This window comes from Meriones unguiculatus, chromosome 5 (assembly GCF_030254825.1).
Source record: "Meriones unguiculatus strain TT.TT164.6M chromosome 5, Bangor_MerUng_6.1, whole genome shotgun sequence".
Classification (NCBI taxonomy): Eukaryota; Metazoa; Chordata; class Mammalia; order Rodentia; family Muridae; genus Meriones; species Meriones unguiculatus.
Genome location: NC_083353.1, coordinates 122,479,299 through 122,502,122, shown reverse-complemented (window position 1 = coordinate 122,502,122; position 22,824 = coordinate 122,479,299). Strand labels below are relative to the sequence as shown.

The 22,824-nt window shown below is 44.7% G+C and overlaps 2 protein-coding genes across 3 annotated transcripts; one reads left to right on the top strand and one right to left on the bottom strand.

Annotated features, from left to right (window-relative positions):
- The first annotated feature begins 1,260 nt into the window (after positions 1-1,260).
- On the top strand, positions 1,261-14,287 carry Wbp11 (WW domain binding protein 11). Of its 2 annotated transcripts, none has more exons than XM_021644288.2 (12): positions 1,261-1,417; positions 3,095-3,201; positions 3,715-3,746; positions 4,769-4,862; positions 5,899-6,095; positions 6,990-7,123; positions 7,264-7,463; positions 7,931-8,122; positions 10,338-10,439; positions 11,133-11,426; positions 11,959-12,141; positions 13,311-14,287. In XM_021644288.2, the coding sequence occupies exons 2-12, from the start codon at positions 3,138-3,140 to the stop codon at positions 13,742-13,744; spliced, it is 1,926 nt and encodes a 641-aa protein (XP_021499963.1). In that variant the 5' UTR covers positions 1,261-1,417; positions 3,095-3,137; the 3' UTR covers positions 13,745-14,287. The 2 variants fall into 2 exon arrangements, with proteins under 2 accessions (XP_021499963.1, XP_021499964.1); XM_021644289.2 differs by lacking the exon at positions 1,261-1,417 and adding an exon at positions 1,455-1,649.
- A 5,082-nt stretch (positions 14,288-19,369) lies between these two features.
- On the bottom strand, positions 19,370-19,893 carry LOC110552757 (histone H2A.J). Its single transcript, XM_021644290.2, has one exon. It carries the CDS (start codon positions 19,814-19,816, stop codon positions 19,427-19,429), a length of 390 nt encoding a protein of 129 aa, XP_021499965.2. The 5' UTR covers positions 19,817-19,893; the 3' UTR covers positions 19,370-19,426.
- Positions 19,894-22,824: the final 2,931 nt, after the last annotated feature.

Below are 22,824 nucleotides of genomic sequence, written 5' to 3'. Positions count from 1 at the left end.
TAGCCATATGACTTTTTCAAATGTATTATTTTCTATTTTATCACTGATTTTATAAATTAGTTCCAAAATATCATAATTTGGGTCGTGACCTTCAAATTTTATTACTTGCTTTGTATGTTTTCAACTACTAGATCTTGCTAGACTGACACTGAAAGAATAATCAAAACAAGAACTTAATAAAACAAGCACCATGGCACGCAGCTGTAATTCCAGCAATCAAAACGATGAGGCAGAAGGATGGGGAGATGGAGGCAAGCCTGGTTGCCTATATATCTTATAGGCAGGTCAGGGCTTCATAGGGATCCTATCTCATAATTTAATTTTTTTTCTACTACAACAAAACTTGGTTTACGTATGAGACTGATGTTACACTGTTAGAGGACACACTTAAAACATTCTAAACATTTATATACACCTCCATCAATACTTTTTAAATACCTGGTATCAAAATTTCTCTTAGGACTTTTTTCTGTAAAGGATGCTGAGATTAAGTTGAAAAGTAGCCAAGCACGTTCAAGCTATGCGAACAGTTCGTGTAAAATGCTTACCTTTAAGGGGAAAGGGTTAGGAGGGGTCTTAAGGAATTGGGGGTGTAGAAGGGAAGAGAAGGACGAAGACTAGAGATAAATATATGAAGTATGTAATGACATCATAAAGGAATTTGCGCTGCTGAAAAGACCAGTCAGAACGGAGAGTTACGTAGCAACCTGTCCTCTGGGAAATTTAAAACATGTGTCCTGTTTACATTTCCGTGTGGATTGTCGGTTTGTGAGTCTCGCCCAGGCATGACTTATTTGTTCAGTTCTACACATGCTGCGTGTTTAGGAAGCACTACAAAATCTCCACGTGCACCAGGCATCCCAAGGGCTGAGGTGTTTGCTGAGCACCTTAACGTCAGTGCCCAGTGTTATTCGGGGACCTGTTTTCAAATGGAAGCGTTTCAAACGGAAAGCCTCCGTTCACCCCCTACAACTAACACATCCCCAAGGGCCGACCGACCGGTAGACCAACATGAGCTTCAGAAAATAACGTCAGAATGCCGAGAGGGTAAGCCATTGGCCAACCAAATAGCAGCTTTCGTATTTTTATTCTCATTGGTTTATATCAGTGTCAATCTACAACGCTCCGGAAGAAGGCGGGCTCTTGTCCTACCGTTGACCAATCGGATAGTGGATACGAGCGGAAGTAACTCTGGCTCAGACGTTGTATCCGCTCTATGATCCCAGGACTCCGCAACGCGGTGAGAGCGCCCGCCGAGGGTACAGGAAGTGACGTAAGGATGGCGGAGGGGCGCGAGGTTTCAAGATGGCGGTGGCTGGGTGGTTGACCGAGAGGTAGAGGTGAAGGCCCCCTTCGCAGAAAGTACGCCGGGACCGCCCGCTAGCCGGCCTCGCCGTCCCGGGAGCCCCGCAGTCGCGTGAGTGTGCGCGGTCTAGGTGTTCCGCCCCCCTCGGTCCTCCCCGGGGCCTGCGCAGCCGCCAGGAATCAGCAGGCCCAGGGGCCGCGCTCCTCCTCCGCTCTGCGGGGTTCTCGGGAGCCGCGGGCTTGCGGGGCCCGGCGTGGCGCGGCCTCCGGCGGGTCCTCAGCCGAGCCCGCCCGCTGGGCTAGGTCCGCTTCCCGAGCGCGTCGACCGGCGGCCGTGGGTTGAGGTACAGCAGCTCGAGTCGGTCTCAACCGTCGCTATGGTTGCGGCAGTTGCGGTTGAGGCCTCCTTAGGTGGACCCGGACCGGTCGGGTTGCACTTGTGCCGTCCGGGTTCCCACGGCTTTCTGACCTGTTCTCTCTCAAATGCTTGAGCTTTCAGGAGGGTCGCTCTTGTAGACGAGGGCAGTAGGGTCTTGTGAAAATTCTCAGTGACACGTAGCTGATGTGGCTTTCTTTAGTTGTGGAAGGGGGGGGGGGGAAATGGTCCAAACGTGAGCCTGAGGCGAGTTGAGAAAGGGAAGCCCTAAAGATACGATTATAAATATAAGAGCTTGTATCGTTGCCTTCTTCTACTTTTCCTTAATCAATACCCTTCCTCCCAAACTCCTGCCCCTTCTATTTTCTGACAACGAAATGTTTTATAATGAACTAATTGCCACCGAGCAGGGGAACACTTGATGAAAGGAGAATTAACTAAAACAGCCTACAAAGTCTTAACGAATTGCAGTTGTAGGGTGTATTTACCTAAGGGTCTTCCCTTTCCCAACCTTTAAAAATGTCTTTTTAAGAAAGAAAGTAGACTTAGTTAATGCACAAAGGGGAGCAACAAGAGGGGGTAGCCTGGAGCGGATTATCATTCATTTCAATGGAAAACAATTGTTAATTTTTTTTTAATTATTGAAAAGGTTAAATTTTGAAAGTCAACTTTCATTCATTTGAAATAGAAGAGAAGTGACACTAATAAAATCCTTGCCTTGAAAATATTTTCTTACAGTAACTACCACTTTTAATTACCTTAAAGTGTATGTATGAGTCAAGAATCAGATTACTAGTAAGGAAAAGATGTATCTTAATATTAAATTTGGGAGTTCTAATACTTAATTTTTTAATCCATTGAGAGTCATGAATCATCTTTGACTTGGTATTAAATCTAAATTAAATCTGTTTGAATTAGTTACTTTTTGCCATTTTTGGGGTGTTATATGAACAGTGCACATGCCGAGTGAAAAGTAGAAAGCGTGTATTTGATTTGACCATTATCCCCACTCCTCTTGCATTTCACCTTATTTATAAAGGGAGGATATAGAGAAAGGACTAATGACTTGGTTTGTATCACATTGTTAGAACATTTCTAAACTGGTTTGGTTTTGAGATAGTCTCATGGCTCAGTCCATATTCCAAGTGATTGGCCTTGTAAGTACAAACTGTTCACTGACTCTTTTGAGTTGGCAGTGCTGTGTCACCCATAGTAAAGTGTGATTGGTGTGTATTTAATGACCCTGGTTGCCTTGAGTGATAAGAGATGTTAACTATTGTGTGGGTCAAGAAGGAGTAAGTTCTTACAGACAACAGCTGAAGAGGTATTTCTTCCTAGAAATTGTTGGAAATTCCTAAAAGTAAGACATGTTACACCTACAGGAAAACTCAGTTCTTTTTTTTTTTTTTCCAGTTTTTTTTTTCTTTTAATGAAGTAAATCAAATAAACCGTCAACATGGGACGGAGATCAACATCCTCCACCAAGAGTGGGAAGTTTATGAACCCCACAGACCAAGCTCGTAAGTGCTGCTAGTGGGGACTGGTGGGGTAGAAGAGTTAAAAACTGCAAAGACTATTTCATGTGGCTTACACGAGTTCAGCACTGGTAGGAGTAAGTTGTGTGAAGTCATGTAGGATTCTTGTAACTAAAATTAATTCATGTGGTTAAAATATTGAGAATGTAAATCAGTTAAAAGCATATTCTTGTCTCAAACTTGATTGGCTTACCGGATAAAATTGGTTTAAGTTTATGTGTGTTGGAATTTTTAAGCAAATGAGTTTTTAAATTGCATGTTTGGTATCTGAGAAAAAGTCTTTTGCTCCTTTAGGGTTCAGTTATTTCTGTAAAAATAACGTTTTGACATTTTAGGATGTGAGGGTTAGAAGTGCTAGAGTTGGCCAGTGGATCACAGCAATCAACGCTGTTAAAATCTTTGTGCTGCTTAGCTACGCCTCAGAGGAAAGAACTGTGTGTTTGTCTTTAACATTGATGTTAATATTGAAGATTTAAGTCATCTCTTCTCTTCTCTTAGGAAAGGAAGCCCGGAAAAGAGAATTGAAAAAGGTATGACTTCAGAAGCATTTTGTGTATTATTTGAGTTTGTGGATTTCAAAATAACACTTCAAATTACATGCCAGGAAAGATGCTTTATGCTATTGAAGAAAGCCAAAAAATCGACTATGTTTAGAAACTGATAAAACCCTGGAGATTTTATTCATGGTGGCTTGTATGACATTGGCTGTGTTTCTTTGATTCTCTTTCCTTATAAGTTACAAATGCTTTGGGCCTGGAGTGATGGCTCAGTGGTTAACAGCACATACTGCTCTTGCAGAGGACCTGAGTTTCACTCCCAGCATCCAAACTGAGTAACTCACAACCATCTATCACTCAACTCTCAGAATCCTACGCCCTCTGCTGATCTCCCCAAGAGCCCGTAAACGCATGCCCATAAATAAAACTATGTTTTTTAAATGGCTTTTGAAAATAATTCCTAAGCTGAGTGTGGTGGCATACGCCTGTAATTGGGATGGAGAGTTTGGAGTCAAGGGTATCAGGATTCATGGCTAGCCTGGGCCACATCCGACCCTATCTTGAGAAAGTGACTATTTTAACTACTCATCAGAGTGTAACTGCTTTGTTAAAAGCTACTGAATGAATGCCAATGAATGTGTTGCTGGATGTCTTTGTGTGTATGGTTAGCTGTTAAGTTTTGGCAGAGTACTTAAAGGAGTAAGCATTTGGTATCATTCTTTGATGCTTTGAGGGACTTATAGTTTCTGTTGGTATGCTCTTGTTATATTGTTTAGTCTCAAATCTTTGAAATTGTCCCAATCCGGCATAGTATTTTTAAATTCAAGTAGTTGCTAACAATTTAACTGAATTGAAAAAATACATATCTAAGAAAGCACATCGTTTTTACTAAGTTCTAAACTTTATTGAGAACAAGAAATCTCGAAGCTATTTCCAGTGGTTTAACCATGTGATTAGAAACAGGGGATTTTTGAAATTGTCTTAGACTTGAGGCAAATTGAAGTAAAAATGTCTGGAGCGCTCAGCTTCTCACTAGTCTATTTTTGTTTTCTAAGAACAAAAAACAACGGATGATGGTACGAGCTGCAGTTCTGAAGATGAAAGATCCCAAGCAAATTATCCGAGACATGGAGAAGTTAGATGAGATGGGTAAGAGTGTATGGAAGGGCCAGACCTAACAGCTAGACTAGTCTTTTGTCCACAAAGGCAAGCAGCACAGGCCTAAGAAAAGAGAACAGCCTGGATCCCTTGTTTTGTTTTAATGCTATGGGAAAAAAGTGAAGCAGTAAGATCTATTGCAAGGTGGAGATCCCATATCCTAGAAGAGGAGTGCCAACTTTTTTTTTTTTTTTTTTTTTTGAGTTAATTATTATTACTAGGTAACAAAGACCTAGTTTGGCCAGGTCATTTAATAATTGTTCAGAATTAATTTTATTTTCCCCTTATAGTTATAAGTTAATGGAATGAGAAAAGGCATGTGCTCAAGAATTCTTCTTCACTAGGAATGATGTAATAATATATCTTCTAGATTTGAGTAAATCAAGGTTAAAGGTAGATTTGGGGAAGAACTTATTTCTTCTGGTTCTTCAAGAAAAAGGAGTAAGAACTCTAATCACCAGGACCCTAGTTCCATTTATAAAAATCCAAATTAATTAGAAAAATATACCCTGGATTCTATAATTGAGATGCTACTGAATAAAGCTACCTCCAGACCCTAGTTCCATTTATAAAAATCCAAATTAATTAGAAAAATATACCCTGGATTCTATAATTGAGATGCTACTGAATAAAGCTACCTCCAGGAGAAAACCCAGAAATCTCCTGAGGACTCTTCTGTCTGCTGTGCTCCACAGCATATCACTAGTGAACAGCTTGCAGTGGAAAGTGGAAGGGGTGTGTACAGTTAGTGGTAGGTGGGAGACAAGGTCATAACATCTCAGCACAGTGGTGGGAAAGCTGCTCGTGATTGACAGTCCCAGAGAAGGCTTGGGTACAACTCAGGTAACTGGGAACTAGCTTGTGGTTCAGTTCTGTGAAGCATCTGAGAGATACAATTAAGAGAGACTGGGAGTCTGGACCTTGGGACTCAGAAATGCAGTGGTAGTATCTGGGTCTGGTTATGAAGGAGGGTTTTATTGATGAAGTAGCTCTTCATCTACAATTCTATAATCTGCTTTTCTCTCAGAGTTTAACCCAGTGCAACAGCCACAGTTAAATGAGAAAGTACTAAAAGACAAGCGTAAGAAGCTGCGGGAAACCTTTGAACGAATTCTCCGACTTTATGAAAAAGAAAATCCAGATATTTACAAGGAGTTGAGAAAACTGGAGGTAGAATATGAACAGAAGAGAGCTCAGCTGAGCCAGTACTTTGATGCTGTCAAGGTAAGATGCTCTGGAGACTATCTTACAGTTTGCTCTTCAGTTAGTAGGATTAAGTGTGCACCTCATGCTCTAGCAGAGTCAGTCCTTGGTACTCAGAGTAAAAGACAAAGCCTGGAAACAGTCCAGGTATCCCTTGCCAGGATCACAGATAATTTCATGTATTTCCACAAGGAATACTTTTACTCAGGATTTTTTTTTAAGAATAATTTATTGATAACAGAAACAACACGTGATAAAAATTAGGAAGAGTATGAGATAGGCATGATGGCTCATACCTTTAATTGTTGCCTGGGATTGGAGACTGTCAGAGAACATGGATGAGGCTCCAACCTATGTTGCTTCTTTCACAGTTACTTTTCCATGGCTATATGCTTCCAGAACAGGCAGAAAATGGTCTGTTAATGCTGGCTTCCTTGTAAGGTGTCAGGAAGTGATTGAGAAGGGGTGGGATATGTCTACTTCTGTGAGCTCTTATGGTTTATTGCAACTCTTCCTTTACCATGGCAGAAAGTCAAAAGCTCAAGTGGAATGGCTTTTGTAAAGTAGATGGTGTGTTTCAAAACTTGAGGCAGAATTCAAGGAAGGCTGGTGAATTTTAAAGAATATAGACTGTTAGTTGATGGGTATTACTGTCCAGAATCTTAGAATAGCCCTCCTACTACTTTGAACAGTTGGATTTCTTTAAACTGCAACTGTTTCTGCAACTGTTTCAAATCATAGTCAAAAAAAAATCATGTGCTTATAGGGAATATAAAAGAAAGGATAAGCTGTATTTGCTTTCTTTAAGAAAAAAATGACAGATTTCTTTTAATTTAGAAGTATTGGCTTGTGGCTTTAAAGTTCTTGGGGGTTGTTTGGATCAGTGCCATACAGCTGGGTTTCTGTGTGTTTCAGAATGCCCAGCATGTAGAAGTCGAGAGCATCCCTTTGCCAGACATGCCGCATGCTCCTTCCAACATCCTGATCCAGGACATTCCACTCCCTGGTGCCCAGCCACCCTCCATTCTTAAGAAAACCTCGGCATATGGGTAAGGAAGCCTTATGATGGCAGCACTGTACTGAATGTCATGGCTAAATGTGACACAAGCCTTGACGATGGTTTGTAAGGATAATGAACTAGACATTCTTTACCATGTAGGGGGAGATAACACCCAGGTTTCCTTTGCAGGCCTCCGACTCGAGCAGTGTCTATACTTCCTCTACTCGGACATGGTGTTCCACGTTTGCCCCCTGGCAGAAAACCACCCGGCCCTCCACCTGGCCCACCTCCTCCTCAAGTCCTGCAGATGTATGGCCGTAAAGTGGGCTTTGCTCTAGATCTTCCCCCTCGGAGGCGAGATGAAGACATGCTGTATAGTCCAGAACTTGGTATGGAGGGGCAGGGATTACGCTATGTCCTTTCAGTGTGGCGTCTGTGTTGGTCAGACTCGGCATGTTCACACCAAGAACATAGGAAATAAGTGAGGGGACCATGTACTTACTGTCCCCAGGGATAATTCATCAGATCTGCCTGAGGAGAGCACCTTTTACAGAGATTTCACTACACCTCCCCTAAGACATGTGGAGCTCTTCCAGTTTTATCACTCTCTGGCTAGAATCATGGATTGTGCATGAAGCTTTACACACAGTTGTTTCTGCTACAATGTGTTTGAACTTCTTGCAAGAAAACAAAAAAAGTATTTAAACCTGTTACCCAATGAGATTATCATCATAGTACATATAGCAGGCACTGCATGCAGAATTTTTTTTACAAGTTATATTGAGTTAACAATAGCATAAGTGTATATTTCTGGGTAATGGATGGGCCAACCCTCCTTGTTCTCTTGTGTCCTCAGCTCAGCGGGGTCATGATGACGATGTTTCCAGCACCAGCGAAGACGACGGCTATCCTGAGGACATGGATCAGGATAAGCATGACGACAGCACTGAGGACAGTGACACTGACAGATCTGATGCAGAGAGTGAGGGGGATGAGTTTGGGCACCGTGATGACAGTGAGCGAGACAACCCTGAGGAGAAGAAGTCAGGTGTGTGCAGGTTAATGTACTGGGGTGTAGATTGCCACCCAATTAAGCCTCAAGGCAGAATGTCATGGCAAGCTTTTTCTTTTTTTTTTAATTGGAGGTGGTATCCATGTGGTTTATTTTTATTATTATTACTACATTTATTGTGTGTGTTATATGTGCACATGCTAGTGCATATATGTGGAGGTCGCAGTTGGTCCTCTCAATCTACTGTGTATGTCCTGGGAATTCAACTCGGATAGTTAGGTTTGGTGGCAAGTGCCTTTACCTCCTGAGCCAACTCTCCAGCTCAGGGTCATCTTTTAGTCCTGGTTTGGTTTGGTTTGGTTTGGTTTTGAGGTAGGTGTCACTGTTACTTAGGCTGGCGTCAAACTCATGGTGAACCTCCTGCTTCACCCTCCCAGGTTCTGGACTTAGAAATATAATCCACTGTACCTGGCCATTTGTCTTAACAGTGTGAAAAGTTTTGACACATGCTTACAAGTGTTCGTGAGGAAATAGTACATATAGTTTTACAAAGAGAAATTCCACTTTGAGGCAGAAATAGAAGTATTCAGCACCATGAAGTTGCCAGCATATACTGTCATGAACATGCAGTAGAAAAGGAAGGAGTCATGTCTTTAAGTAAGCTTGTTAAATATCTACATTGCAGCCTTTTAGATTTTCTATGCCACAGTGTCTTATATAAATCATAATTGTAATTCAGGTATACTTGTAGTTTAGAATCATGCACTTTTTTTTTCTTTTAAAAACATTTATTAGTCTTGGTACCTTGTCTTGGTTTGGAAAACCACCTGTTTAGCAAACTTGGACTATACGTAAAGCAAGCCATTCTCCAGTTAGCAGCTGTGGAGCACTTTTCAGAAAGATTTTATATGTGGTGCTGGGCTATAAACCTAAGACTTGATGGAGGCTAAATATATCCTGTTGTGCCGTGTCCCAGTTTAATGCAAACAGAATGATATGTTTTGTCAAGCATTATGTCTTAGATACTGAGTGGTGCAAGTGCACACTGGCCTGTCAGACCCCAGTAGCTCCTTTCGGACTGTTGCTGTGATCTCCAGTGTAGTAGTGTGCTGTATTGTATTTATAAAAACAGCAAATGCTTATCCTAGTTTTTTTCTTTAAATACTATATGTGTGCATGCACTTGTCCCTGCCCCTGACTGTATGTGGGTATGCAGGTGAGCCTATCAGAGTGCTTCTGAAGGCCAGAGGATGACATCAGAGCTTGGTTTTCCAGCCCCCACCCCACCCCTGGATTGCACAAGTGCTCTTAACCATTGAGCCATCTCTGGTCCTTTCCTAATGTTTCTTACTCAATGATTACAAATGATAAGGCTGTCAAAAAATCTATCACAAATTAGTGAGAGTGAGCTTGACATTGTAAAATTGTTGAAGAGTCTTAAGTAGCAGCTGGTCTTTCAAAGGAGAGAGGGGTCTCACAGGCTGTGTTTCCTGTCTGACTACATAGTCTTCCTTTCCTCTTCTGCTGCCAGCTGTTGTTGGGGTGGGTTTTTTTGTGGGGTGAGTGGTTAAGACATGATCTCACTCTATAAACTAGGCTGGCCTTGAACTCACTGCTTCTGTGATAAAGACGGGCCACCAGCCTGTTTTTCTTACGTGTTCGTCAGCGTGCATGTTCCTCAAATGGCTATCCAGTGTTCATTCCTTCATCTAATGTTTTTACCATACTCAAGCCACTTTTCTGGTCGCTAAAAGTGCAAGATAAGCTAAAGTTTGGCCCACATAGAAATAGTCCTTTAAGTGTTTGCTAGGACTCCTGACACCAATTCAGAAGTGGAGTGTCTGACAGTGCTCAGTTGGGCATCTAGTTTACTAAGAGGTGTTTGTGGGGGAAATGGTGGTGTTGGGGAAGAGTCATAGTCTTTAAGCACCTGTTGGATATTACTGAGATTTTCCTCACCTTTTAGGTTCCTCTTGTCATAATTACATTACTAATTTTCTGGTGCTAAAACATCTTGTACATCAGGGCACCGTGCATGCTTTTGAAGTATTCTAACATTTTCAAAATTTGTGAGTTAAATCACTGTAGTATATATGCCGCCAATTAGCACAGCATTGATTAGCGTTAGTATGTCTTGTCTTCTGTCATGAAGTGGGTTACAGTAATACATAGTGTTTATAGCTTCTGCTTTGTAGTGAACATATTTTTAGAATATTGATGATTCTTGCTCATTTCATTGCTCCCTGTCTAGGTCTGAGTGTCCGATTTGCTGATATGCCTGGAAAATCAAGGAAGAAGAAGAAGAACATGAAGGAGCTGACTCCTCTTCAAGCCATGATGCTTCGAATGGCAGGTTAGAAACAGGTGGAATGAGTTTCTGACATTTCCTGTGCCACTTGCTTAGCATGCATTCTTGCATTTATCCCTGGCAGCTCTGGAGTAAGCCATGAATCTGCATTCTGTGAAACTTTAGATGTGGAGCCCATTGGTGGGTGCCCAGGGTTCACTGCTCGTAAGCTGTGGAAGTCACTAGTTCTGGGGGAGGGTACAGCATCTGTTCCTGAGCTGGTGTGTGGAGGAAGACTTGTGGGAGTCTGGTTTTCTGCGGCTACAGATGGGGCCCAGTAATTGAGCTCTGGTTGTCGGGCTCACTGCCAAGCCATCTTCCAGCCCTGAATGCCATTTAATACAAGTCTGTCTTGTGCTCACAGCCTGGGCTTATGAGGCTGCTACACTAGTACAGATGAACAGACTGCCACTCAGTAGTTGTGAGCTTAGCAGATTGTTAGTTTTTAAGAAGGAATTTTCTTACTTTCATGTATTTATTTAATGGTTTTGGAAGACAGGGTCCGTCTGTGTAGCCCTGACCATTCTGGAGCACACTGTGTAGACCAAGCTGACCAAGAAATCGAACATCAGCCTGCTCCTGTGTTCCAAATGCTGGGATTAAAGGCGTGCCCACCACACCGGCTGTAGTGTATTCTCAGTCACTCCTGTTCTCCAAGCTGTAAGACACAAGTCACCTAATTTTACAATTTTCTTTCAGGTCAGGAAATCCCTGAGGAAGGACGGGAAGTGGAGGAGTTTTCAGAGGAGGAGGATGACGACGACTCTGATGATTCTGAATCGGAAAAGCAGTCGCAAAAGCAGCATAAAGAGGACTCCCACTCCGATGGCACATCTGCCGCCTCTTCACAGCAGCAGGCTCCTCCACAGTCTGCCCCTCCTTCTCAGATCCAAGCACCTCCCATGCCAGGACCACCACCTCTTGGACCACCACCTGCCCCACCCTTACGGCCTCCTGGACCACCTACAGGCCTTCCTCCTGGGCCACCTCCAGGTAAGCAGCCCCAGAATGGGAAGTAAGCATTTTGCTCCAGTGAAGCCAGAATGAGATAAATCATTCCCCTAGAACAGCACTGATGTTTTCTGTGTTCTCCTGATGATATTCCCTAAGCCATCAAGGATTCTTAAAGGGTGAATGAAATGTTCTATTCTGTGAGCATCAGTGGTAGCTCAGAGTTGTGACAGTTGCCTTTTTGTCAAAAGCTCTCTTTTAGGATCTTTTTATTAATGATTATGTAAGCTGGGATGCTTGAACAAAATTGTACTCTCTTTAGTATTTTAATGTGACGGACTAGCCCAGTTCTGCCTTGGTATCAGTTAACACAATCTCATGTATTAGAGCTGGGACATAAATGGATTAGTCTGTAACAAATCAGATACCGTGTTTGTAGTGCTCAGATATTGCTGAATGAATTTTCTGTGCTTTTCATTGTATTTTTAAAGTGATCTAACTTCTGAATAAAATGATTATTTGAGTTGCTTTTATACTGCAATTATTTGTTTAACTTTTTTTTTTCTCCTTTCAGGGGCTCCTCCATTCCTGAGACCACCTGGAATGCCAGGAATCCGAGGGCCTTTACCACGACTTTTACCTCCAGGACCACCACCAGGCCGACCTCCTGGCCCTCCCCCAGGTCCACCTCCAGGTCTGCCTCCTGGCCCCCCTCCTCGAGGACCCCCACCAAGGCTACCTCCTCCTGCACCTCCAGGTAAAGCTTTCCGTTTCTGTAGCAGGAGCTAGCTCTGGCTTTTGTGCTCTAAGGTGCCTTGTCACGTGAGGAATCTCAGCAGCTTCCAGTTGGTCTACATGGAAGTGTGACATGTACATTTTTCCACTCAACACTGGCTTCACTCAGCCAGTGAGCAATGAAAAGGTTCTGTCTGAAGTTTTGCTGAATACAGGTAATAGTTGTGCCTGAGAGTTTACAAAATCACCAGCTTAAGTTTAAATCACTAGGGAAGTAGAGCTACAGAATTCATCATGAGCTTTTGGTATGGCCAGGTTTTGGTTTACCACACTGAATGTTCTACTTTAATCTGAAGATTTATTTTTAAAATGCAACTGAGGCTGTTTGTCTTGGTGGTATATAGAATAACTGAACCTAGGTAATCAGCAATTGGGTACTTTATATTTACTCTTTAGTGGCTTTTGAAGAAACTAAAAATCTGATGTGGGGTATGTATGATGTGTCACAGCTATCAGAAGTTGAACAGATCATAGTCTCTTATTCCTTTTCCAATTAATTAGCAGAACTAAGATGATTTCCTGTCGACTGTGTGAGAGTCTTAGAAACAAGTAACTAGTGCATGGGGGGCCAACCCCATCCCTGACCTTTATACCACCACACTGGACAGCCAGGATAGAAAGCATGTTGGAAACCAGTTGCTCTTGTCAGGTTAATAGTATGCAGTTCAAGTAGGACAGTATTTGGAGGAAGAAAATCTTGTGAGTACAGTGATAAACCAAAGGTGAATATTATTTTACAGTATCATATTTCTATCAGAACATATTCCTGACTTTCACATAGTAGGTTGTGTGAGTTCATTTTAATTCCTGTAAACTACTTGCTTAAAGAATAGTATCAGACTATATTTAAACATCCTTGGAGGTACTTAAATGTCAGTAGTTCCTTTTTTTTTTTTTTCTTTTTCTAAAGATTTACTTATTAGTTACACAATATTCTGGCTGCATTTGTGCCTGCAGGCCAGAAGAGGGCACCAGATTTCATTATAGATTGTTATGAGCCAGTATGTGGTTGCTGGGACTTGAGCTCAGAACCTTTGGAAGACCAGCCAGTGTTCTTAACCTCTGAGCCATCCATCTCTCCAGCCTGTGTCATTAGTTCTTGTAACTCATTCTGTCTGCCTCTTCATTTAGGCATCCCTCCTCCTCGTCCTGGAATGATGCGCCCACCCTTGGTGCCTCCTCTTGGACCTGCCCCACCTGGGCTTTTCCCACCAGCTCCCTTGCCCAACCCAGGGGTGTTGAGTGCTCCACCCAGCCTCATTCAGCGACCGAAGGCGGATGATGCAAGTGCAGCCACTATTGAGAAGAAAGCCACAGCGACCATCAGTGCCAAGCCCCAGATCACCAATCCCAAGGCAGAGGTCACACGGTTTGTGCCCACTGCACTCAGAGTGCGCCGAGAGAATAAGGGGGCTACTGCTGTTCCCCAAAGAAGGTCAGAGGATGACTCTGCTGTGCCTGTTGCGAAAGCAGCCCCCAGATCTGGTCCTTCTGTTCCTGTCTCGGTACAAACCAAGGACGATGTTTATGAAGCATTTATGAAGGAGATGGAAGGGCTGCTGTGACAGCTTCATGTGCCAGGACAGGCTTCTGCTCAGAGCACTGGTTTGTGGATCAAGAGGCTCTTTTTAAATTAGTGAAGAGTATTGTCCACTGCCAGGTGTTTCCAAGTCCAGTTCCGGACCCTCCTAACGTTTGCCTGGCTGGGACTCCCCGCACAGGGTTTATAGTAGAGGATGTGAAGAACTGCTGCCAGCACCGACCCCTGACACCATTTCACCTCCTTCCTTCCCCTCCATTTTGGAAGTTACGTCAGAGAGGTCTCAGTTACTTACTTGTTTTGACTCATGTGCTGTGGGCACTGGAGTGGAGATTTCTGGGGGGAAAAAGGTTTATTTCATCTTGACTTTTGTGTTTGAGTTATTTTTAATATTTTCCTGTAAATATTTTGTAATATTTTACTTGTAGTGAAATGGATTACAATGTCATTTCCTAATTCAAAGCAGGATATGTGGGAAGAAAATGTATAATTCTCAGATTAAAGTTATTTCCCACCAGCTGAACTCTTTGAGTGTTTCATGGAGAAATAAAATGTTCCATACCAAGTACGTCCTGTGTTTGTGGTAATGTGTAAACTTCCTGGCTTGTGGGCAGAATCAGAAAGTTTAGCATTGGTTCTCAGGAACTGCCATTTCTCATGCAGAATGAGAATGGATTTCACTAAAAATGTAACTGATAACATTGAACTCTTAAAGGATAAAAAGGAAGAATTCCTTCAAGGTTATATTGGCTTCCCAGAAACTGATAGGTGTGAGCAATGTCTCTCCTCTGCTTAGCCAGATCCAGAGAACACTTAGAGCTGTGCTTGTGGAGCTTTGGGTGAGCGTCCTGAGATTTGTGTACTTGGACACTTTCCCCCAGCTGGTTTGGCTTTGTTGGAGGAAGTGTGTCATGGAGGCACAGTTGAGAGTTTAAAAGACTCCTCTTTCTGGTTGCTCTGTTTTGTGCTTAGTTTCAAAATGTGAGCTCAGCCAGCTGTCCCTGCTGCCATCATGGACTCTGTCCCTCTGCAACCATAAGCCTAATAAGCACACTATTTCATAAGTTGCCCTGGTTTTGGATCTGTGCCACAGCAACAGAAAGGCAACTAATAAAACTTTGGGAACTGGTATTCTGATGAAGACTTTGACAGGGATTTCCACCAGCTGACACTTAGCACTCACGTGACTCCCACTGACATGAGTACCAATGTGTGCATTGTGTCATGCAAAGCATGACTTCACTGTCCACTGCATCTCCTGCAAACCTGACAGCAATGAACATGTTTTGCAGATGCTGTGGCATGCTAAGGTTTATCAAACGTCCTCTCAGAGTTCTCTCAGATGGAGTTCAGAATTCTGTTCTGAGGTTTGTTTTGTCGGGCTCTTAGTCTGACAGATTTAAGACAAATCCTGGCAAAGCACTAAACAGTCCTTTTACTGCTTTGGAGTTTTAGTGTAATTAAGAAAAGCCAAGTGAATTTAATCATTTCAATACAGAGGAAACAATTACATTATCCAGCTGGCACGGTAAGTACATTTCTGCAGAAACAATTGCTCTCCAGAATTTGGTCTGAGTCTGATTATTTCAGTATTCTTGATTGAATTTATGTTTTCTGGGAGAGTTTTCTGCTTCCAGTTATGTAAGGAAGCTTTTGATTATAATGACAATTCCAAATGTTGTTGCTAGTCTTACTTGAAAATTGTAGTCATATAGTCATTGACTATATCAATTGGCAGGAAAGAAGGGGGAAGGCCAGCAATTCTGATTTGTTGTCTTGTCACGAACATAATTTGTGTTGTGGTTTCACCAAAATGCTCTGCTTCCATCACCACTGTAGATAGACCTTCCCTTGGCTATGCAGAGTAGATGGGGACTACAGACTCACACCAGCAAGTTCAGCCTTTGAACACCTTTCTCCATGGGAAATTTACTGCCCTCATTCACATTACCAGATCCTCCTCAAAACCTGCTGAGGCATGCCTCGCTTGACCCAGAGAAGCAGTTCTGTTTAACCCAAACAGCAGACTAAAAGGATTCTACCCACTCCAGCATGGTGAGCCAATGAGTTCATTGAGGTTGCTTAAGAGCAAGATGAGTGTGTTCTAGTTTGCTTTCTATTGCTGTGGCAAATGCCCAGAAAGGGTTTCTTTGTGTGGCAGTCCATCCCAAAGAGAAGATAGGACAGGAAGGCAAGGCAGGAAATGAGACCGAAACTGAAGCAGAAGCCTCGGAGTTCTATTTACTGGCGTTCAGCTACTTTCCGTATTCCACCCAGGACCTGATAGGGGTTGCAACTGCCAACAGTGGGCTGGGCCGTCCTTCCACCTCACATTAATCAAGACAATGCCCCCTACAGGCCAATCTGATGGAGGCATTTTCTCAATTGAGGTTCCTCTAGTCTCTTGAGCTTCCTTCAATCTTTCCTGCCTCCCTTCAATGTACAGAAAACAGAAATGCATTTAATAGTTTAAAATGAGCGTGAAATAGTTTCCAAACCAGGTGAATGAAACATTCTGAATCTTTGGTGGTTTGAGTGACAGTGGCCCCCATAGCCTCAAGTATTTAAATGCTTGGTCTCTGGTTGGCAAAAAAATATTTCTGGGAAGGATAAGGTGTGGCCTTGCTGGAGGTTGTCACTGTGGGTTTTGAAAGCTCAAAGCCCATGCTGGGCCCCAGCCTTTCTGCCTCCGGCTTGTGGATCAGGTATAAAGCTCTCAGCTACTGAACCATCACCATGCCTGCCTTCAGCCATGCTCCCCATGATGGTCACAACTCACCCTCTGAAGTTAGAAGCAAGCCCCCAACTAAAAATGCTTTCTTTTTTAAGTCCCCTTGGTCACAGTGTTTCAGCAATAGAGCAGACTTAGGACAGCCCCTAAGTCTGATTCTATCAAGTTTAAGTACTGGCCTTGCCAGTACTAGTTTGTAGAGATGACATTCAGCATGCTAGTCAGTGCCAACTATGGCATGGGCTAAACCTTTTCATTCCAGAAATGCAAAACTGAACAGACCAGTTCTCCGGGATCGAAAGTCAACACTGGCTCTGTAGGGAAACATATCCTGGCCACACTGCACCCTTCCCCAGTGAACTGCTTTTATTCTGCAGGAATGCACATGGACGAATAAAACCAAAGTCTGACTTCAGGCCATACCAGAAATGCCTAGACTGTCTCTGTGTGGTCTTATGCTCGAAACATTGTTAACCTCAAGAACTCTAGCAAGGACCACAGGCTGAAGTGATTTTGCAGAACTGTTTCTGCCAATATTGTCTTATTTAAAACAAACAAAAAACTCTGGTTAGAAACAGTGAAGGGCAGACGTAGCTGAAAGGATCCTAAGTATGTCTGAGGCAATGGTAATGAAGGCTGGGTGGGAATGGGGTACTGATCTTGTTTATCTTGCTCTTCCAGTACCAGGGCTAGACAGACTGTTAAGACTCGAGAAAAAGAGATGGTTTAGGTCTGGCAGCTTTCTGTCCTTATTAGTTTGGTAACCTCAGGTGCCTCAGTATCTTCAGTAAATTACTCAAATGTTAAAACCAGCACTTGAAAACTAGGTATGTTTGTGAGTCTGTGTGGACCACATAGATACAGAAGGCTGGCGCATATATATTGCCCCCAAGTGGTATCACAACTAATTCTAACAAGTGAATGTTACTGTTTTGAGACCATCTCCCTGTGCAGCCCAATCTGTCCCAGGACGTGTAGCTCAGACTGGCCTTAACTCAGGGTCTTCGCTTAGTATCCCAGGTGTTGGCATTCAGGTTGTAAACCACACTTGGCTTTAAAACTCCTGCTGCTGGGGAAAGCTATCCTCCAGCCCTGACAGAAGACCTCCTTGTCAACTCTCAGCACCTGAACAACACAGGACCTGCTGTTACGGGTGGGCTTAAGGTCCCACCTTTCACCCCAAGACTTATGGTCATTCGGGGAGGGGCTCCCAAAGTCCCTCTAATACTGGCCCCTCTCCAGGATTTACAAACAGGCTGCTACTTTTTTCTTCAGTGGCACAGCCAGTGATGCCTTACGCTCTTACAAGGAACCCCAATCAAGCTAACTGCCTCGAAAGTTACACTCACTGTTCTGTCATCGATGTCCAACAGGGTGAGCAGATCTTGGCTCACGTATTACCTATTTATGTTTACCTATACTTTAAGTCACAAGGGTAAACTCTTAGTCCTTGTAGGGGATGGCACTGTTCAATGTAAGCATCTAATGCCAATACCTGGTACTAAAATAATCTCAGTCCTCCAAATAGGTACTGTGAAGTCTACCTCTTGAAACCACCCAGTGCCGCTGGAGTCAGTTCTCCTTGGGTGTCTGAGGGAACAGCCCTTCTCTCTATCAGAGCCGTGTGACGTTCTCTGTACAGCTTTTAAGATGACCATGAAGAAGTAATTCCCATAAAGTCAACCAACAGCAGAGAATCAAATACTAGCAGACACTGGTTTGTAATATATTATTTATTTGTCCTTTTTCCTGTCCAGAAACCATGGGGGGAAAAAAAAAAACAAAAAACAAAAATGAAAAACCTTGGGTTCCAGGACAGTGGCAGCCTAGCTGACATCATTCACAGCTGCACCCTCCCAGATACTAGCCCATGCAATAGAGAGACATCCAATCAACCCTGGGGATGAAATAAATCCCGGGGAGAAACAGGCCAGCTACTGCAAATGAAGAGGAAGACTTCAACTCTGACTCCCAGAAAAAAACAAAAAACCAAAAAAAACGAACCCCACGTTGAAGCGGTTTTTGTGGATCCTGTGGACATAATGATGGTTTCTGGCAATGAAATGGAATGGCCAAGAGAGTAACAGCATTTCCAGGCCCCTCCGTGTTAACTCACAACTCCACAGCTAATGGGAAAACGGGACTCGAGATTCGGAAAAGTTATCCCTAAAAGTCGGGTTTGGTTTTAAGTAAACTCAAGCCACTTTCCAGAAACAGTGCTGGAGAAGCTGTTTGCCATGAAGCTAAAACGTGTCTGTATTTTGAGGTCTAACAGCTCAGGAACGGCCTCGAACTCGCTATGCAGTCACGAAAGGCGTTCTGCCTCCCAAATGCAGGGGTGGCAGGTGTGCGTGCGCCACCAGCAAGAGAAAAATCATTTTAAAAGCTGCTGAGCGTACAGGACTGAGGGCCTCGCTGTTACGCAACACTGTTCAGGGAGCAAACTTCATGACTCCCTTCCGCACTGTACAAGTTTACTTCATCAAAAAAAAAAAAAAAAAACAGAAACGTGAAGACATGGGTTCGAGGTGACGATGGCTGGCATTCAGATCGTGAAAACCTAACATCAATTAGCTTAAAAAGCTACCTTAAGTTTACTGGCACCCATCAAGGCCCCTAAGTTCGTGTCTTCTCCAACTAGCTCAACCTTTCTACAGTGCCAGAGCGGCATCTTGTTGCCCAGAGTTCGAAAACACCTCTCACTCCTCCCTGCGAAGGGCTGGGGAGCTAGGCAAAGTCAATTCTAGAGTAACCTCCCTTTCTCCTGCCCACCACGGGGCAAGGGGTCCTCCCAACCCGGTCCTTGGGTCCCTCCGGCTCCCACAAGGCCTCAAGGGTGGCCCGCGCCCCACTCAAGCTCGGGACGCGTCCCCACCCAGCACCCCGTCCGTCCCGTGACTACACAGTTCTCGGCATTACTCGCTTTTCACCGACTTTATTGGCTGCGGGCGGCGGCGGGCTCTGCGCCCGTCCGGTTCACTTGCTCTTCACCTTCTGGCTCTCGGTCTTCTTGGGCAGCAGCACGGCCTGGATGTTGGGCAGGACGCCGCCCTGCGCGATGGTGACGCGGCCCAGCAGCTTGTTGAGCTCCTCGTCGTTGCGGATGGCCAGCTGCAGGTGGCGCGGGATGATGCGCGTCTTCTTGTTGTCGCGCGCCGCGTTGCCCGCCAGCTCCAGGATCTCGGCCGTCAGGTACTCCAGCACGGCCGCCAGGTACACTGGGGCGCCGGCGCCCACGCGCTCCGCGTAGTTGCCCTTGCGCAGCAGCCGGTGCACGCGCCCCACCGGGAACTGCAGGCCCGCGCGCGACGAGCGCGACTTGGCCTTGGCGCGCACCTTGCCGCCCTGCTTGCCTCGCCCCGACATGCTCCACGCCGATCCTAGAGCGCCGACGCCGGCCCGCTCCGTTCCGGGACGCCGCGCGCCACCCAGGAACGGCCTCGCCCAACTGCAGCCGCGGCCGCCCGTGACAGGCAGGCGCCGCTCCCAATCAGCTCTCGCGAGCGGAGCGCCCGCCTTCCCAGGTTCGCCCCCAATCAAAAGCGCCCATCTCCAGTCCTCATTTACATAGTTCACAGGCATGCTCCGGGGAAACTGGGGCGATTCGTGTCTTTGATCCCAGCACTAGGGAGGCCAAGGCGGAAGGATTGCCAGAAGCCTGAGGTCGTCCTTAGCCATGCTGAGATCCAGGCCACCCTGATAGGAAGGAGGGAGACGGAGGGAGGGCGAGAAAAGAAGGGAGCTAAGGACAGCCATGGGATGGAGTTGAAGTAGGAGGATTACAAAAACAGCGCGGGCTCCAAAGTGAGTTCTAGACCAAGGTAGGAAGTGAGACCTTATCTCAATAAAATAATTTTTTTTTTTAATTTATAAGAAGCAGAGAGTGGTAGTTCTGTGCCCATAATCCCAGCGGATGCAGGAGGATGGAGAATTTGAAATTGAGCCTGGACTAAGAGCAAGACAGCATGGAAACAACAACAAAAAGTCCCCTAGTACGAAGTATTCGTGCAAATTAGGGTCTCCGGTTTGGGAGCGGGTAATTACCTGAGTCCAGGGTCTGCTCGTCACAGCTCTTCCAGAGCAACCACAGCCCCTTGGCTGAATTCCTCCTGCCTGGAACAGGACACATCTTTACACACCCATCCTACCTGGAGAGCATGCCAGAGAGGCTTTGTGGGGTTTTGTTTGTTTGTTTTTCGAGACAGGGTTTCTTTGTGTAGCCCTGGCTGTTCTGGAACTCACTATGTAGACCACGCTGGCCTTGAACTCAGAGATCCACCTGCCCCGGCTTCCCCTAGGTGTGTGCAACCACAGCCAGGCCGCAAAAGAGGCTGTGTACAGCTGTCCTGGATGTTGGTCTGTCTTACCAACCCCGCGTGAGGCTGGTCCTCCGACACTGTTGCTGCTAACAGGCACAGTTCCCATTCTCAGAGTCTCCGAGCTACAGTGACAAACTAAAGCAGAAATGCTGTCCCTGTGGATGGCAAGGACGGACTCGCTGGGCCCGAAGTTAACGTTACTTGGCTCTGGGGCTCTGTAGGAACTGGAGATGAATCACTGGGTTCCTCCGGTGCCTGGCGGACTTGCATGCCTGCTCGAAGTCATCACTCAGTGCTCCATCAGCTCTTCAGACTCACAGGCCCCAACGCTGAAGGAAGAAAGCCTCAGCTTGTTCTTTAATTGGAGATTACTTTCCACGGATTCACTCAGGTACTTCAAAGTGATGTAACGTCAGACGTCGATTAAAATATGACGTAGATGATTTTCGTACCCATTTAATTAAAATATCACAATTTACCCTCTCCCTGTCCTAATTACAACTTGAGTTCGCTGCAATAACGCTCACAGCGCCAAGCGTGACGGGGCCTGCCTGTCATCGTAAGGAGGTGTGGACAGGAGAACCGGTTCAAGGTAAACGTTAGCTACACGTAGATAATAACCCCCCCAGCCTGAGCTACATAGCCTGTCCCCAACACTTGCGCGCGCACACACATACAAAGGTTAGAAAGACACAGTGTTTACGCATGTTTGTGTCCGTGCTGCCTATCACAGTGATGAAGAAACAAGTAGCTGGGATCTCAAATACACCCCTTGGGATCTGACTAATGTGTTGCCACCATCCACGTGGCCATCCTGGGGCAAGACAACTCCCTCAGAATCCTGGCTTTACCAGCTAATAGCTGACTTTGATGCATTATTGTTCGTTCCTAAGCATTCAGTGGGTTATAGACCGAGTGGGTACGCATGGCAGATCTCTGGCACGAGAGTAGTGCCTCAATGACGTCTGTAACCAGCTTACATTTGTGGACAGGGCTGTTTCCTTCTTTTCTTTCTCTCTGTTCCGCTTTTGAGACAGGGTCTCAAGGAGTTTGTCTCTCATTTTTGTAAGAATTCTAAAGAGCAAAGGATTTAAAGTCATGAGGTAAAAAATGTAATGATTCAGGCTTTTCCCCACCCCCTCCAGCCATCCTAGAGCTCAACCAATCTTTACCAGACAGAGGGAACAAACAGAATTCTGTTTGAGTTATGGAATTGACAGATTGGAAAGTACCGTAGATTAAAAGCATTTATAAATATAAAAACAAGGCCTTTGAATGGGGAGGAGGAGAAATGTAGCTGAGTCTGTATAGCCCAGGCTGGCCTCCAGCTGGAGGCAATCCTCCTGTCTCAGCCTCCAAATAGCAGTGATTACAGATGTGAGTCGCCATGCCTGTTTTAAATGCAAGCTATGAGAATGACAGGTTACAGTTCAGCTAAGTAACTGTAGAAACAGCTGTTTGGATAGCAAATACTAATAGTGGGTTTGCAAGGCAGGAAAAACAGGAAAACCCACACACTGCAAAAACAGCTTAAAACAAATAGGAAGTGAGATGGAAAGTATTTTCTTAACGTGATCCCTCACACCAAAAACAGGCACTAAAACACTTCTCCGTCCCCTCAAGAGACCCACACGTGAAAATGTAAATTGCTTTGGCCTAAGATCTAGTAAGCTAGATTTCTATTGCTTGCTTCTATTCGTTTTCACATTACTTGGTAGTTGGGTAAGAATAAGCATTCCGCTTAGAAAACAAAATAACGAGTCGGAGCGGACTGAGGATAGCAAGCATGATGCGGCCTATTTATTTGCGCTAAAGAGAGCAAAATAAATTGTTGCCTTACACTGTCTAAACTTTCAAATATACTAGGGCACTTCAGGTTTTGGTGAGGAACGAAAACTTTCCTCTTCCAGTCTCGGTTGGAGAAACAGCAGCTGGACGGAAAGAGCAAGGGGGTGGGGCTCCAGGCTCCACCCACCCCGTGCTGTTTTCAAACAGGTCCGCACCCAGGACTTATAAGCTCCTGCGGGCCAGCGAACGCCGCAGTTTTCTCTCTAG

Coding starts and splice junctions, on each gene's coding strand:
- LOC110552757 (XM_021644290.2), bottom strand. CDS start 19,816: ATGTCGGGGCGAGGCAAGCAGGGCGGCAAGGTGCGCGCCAAGGCCAAG.
- Wbp11 (XM_021644288.2), top strand. CDS start 3,138: ATGGGACGGAGATCAACATCCTCCACCAAGAGTGGGAAGTTTATGAAC. Junction 3,202..3,714: donor GAACCCCACAGACCAAGCTC/GTAAGTGCTGCT, acceptor CTCTTCTCTTAG/GAAAGGAAGCCCGGAAAAGA. Junction 3,747..4,768: donor GGAAAAGAGAATTGAAAAAG/GTATGACTTCAG, acceptor TTGTTTTCTAAG/AACAAAAAACAACGGATGAT.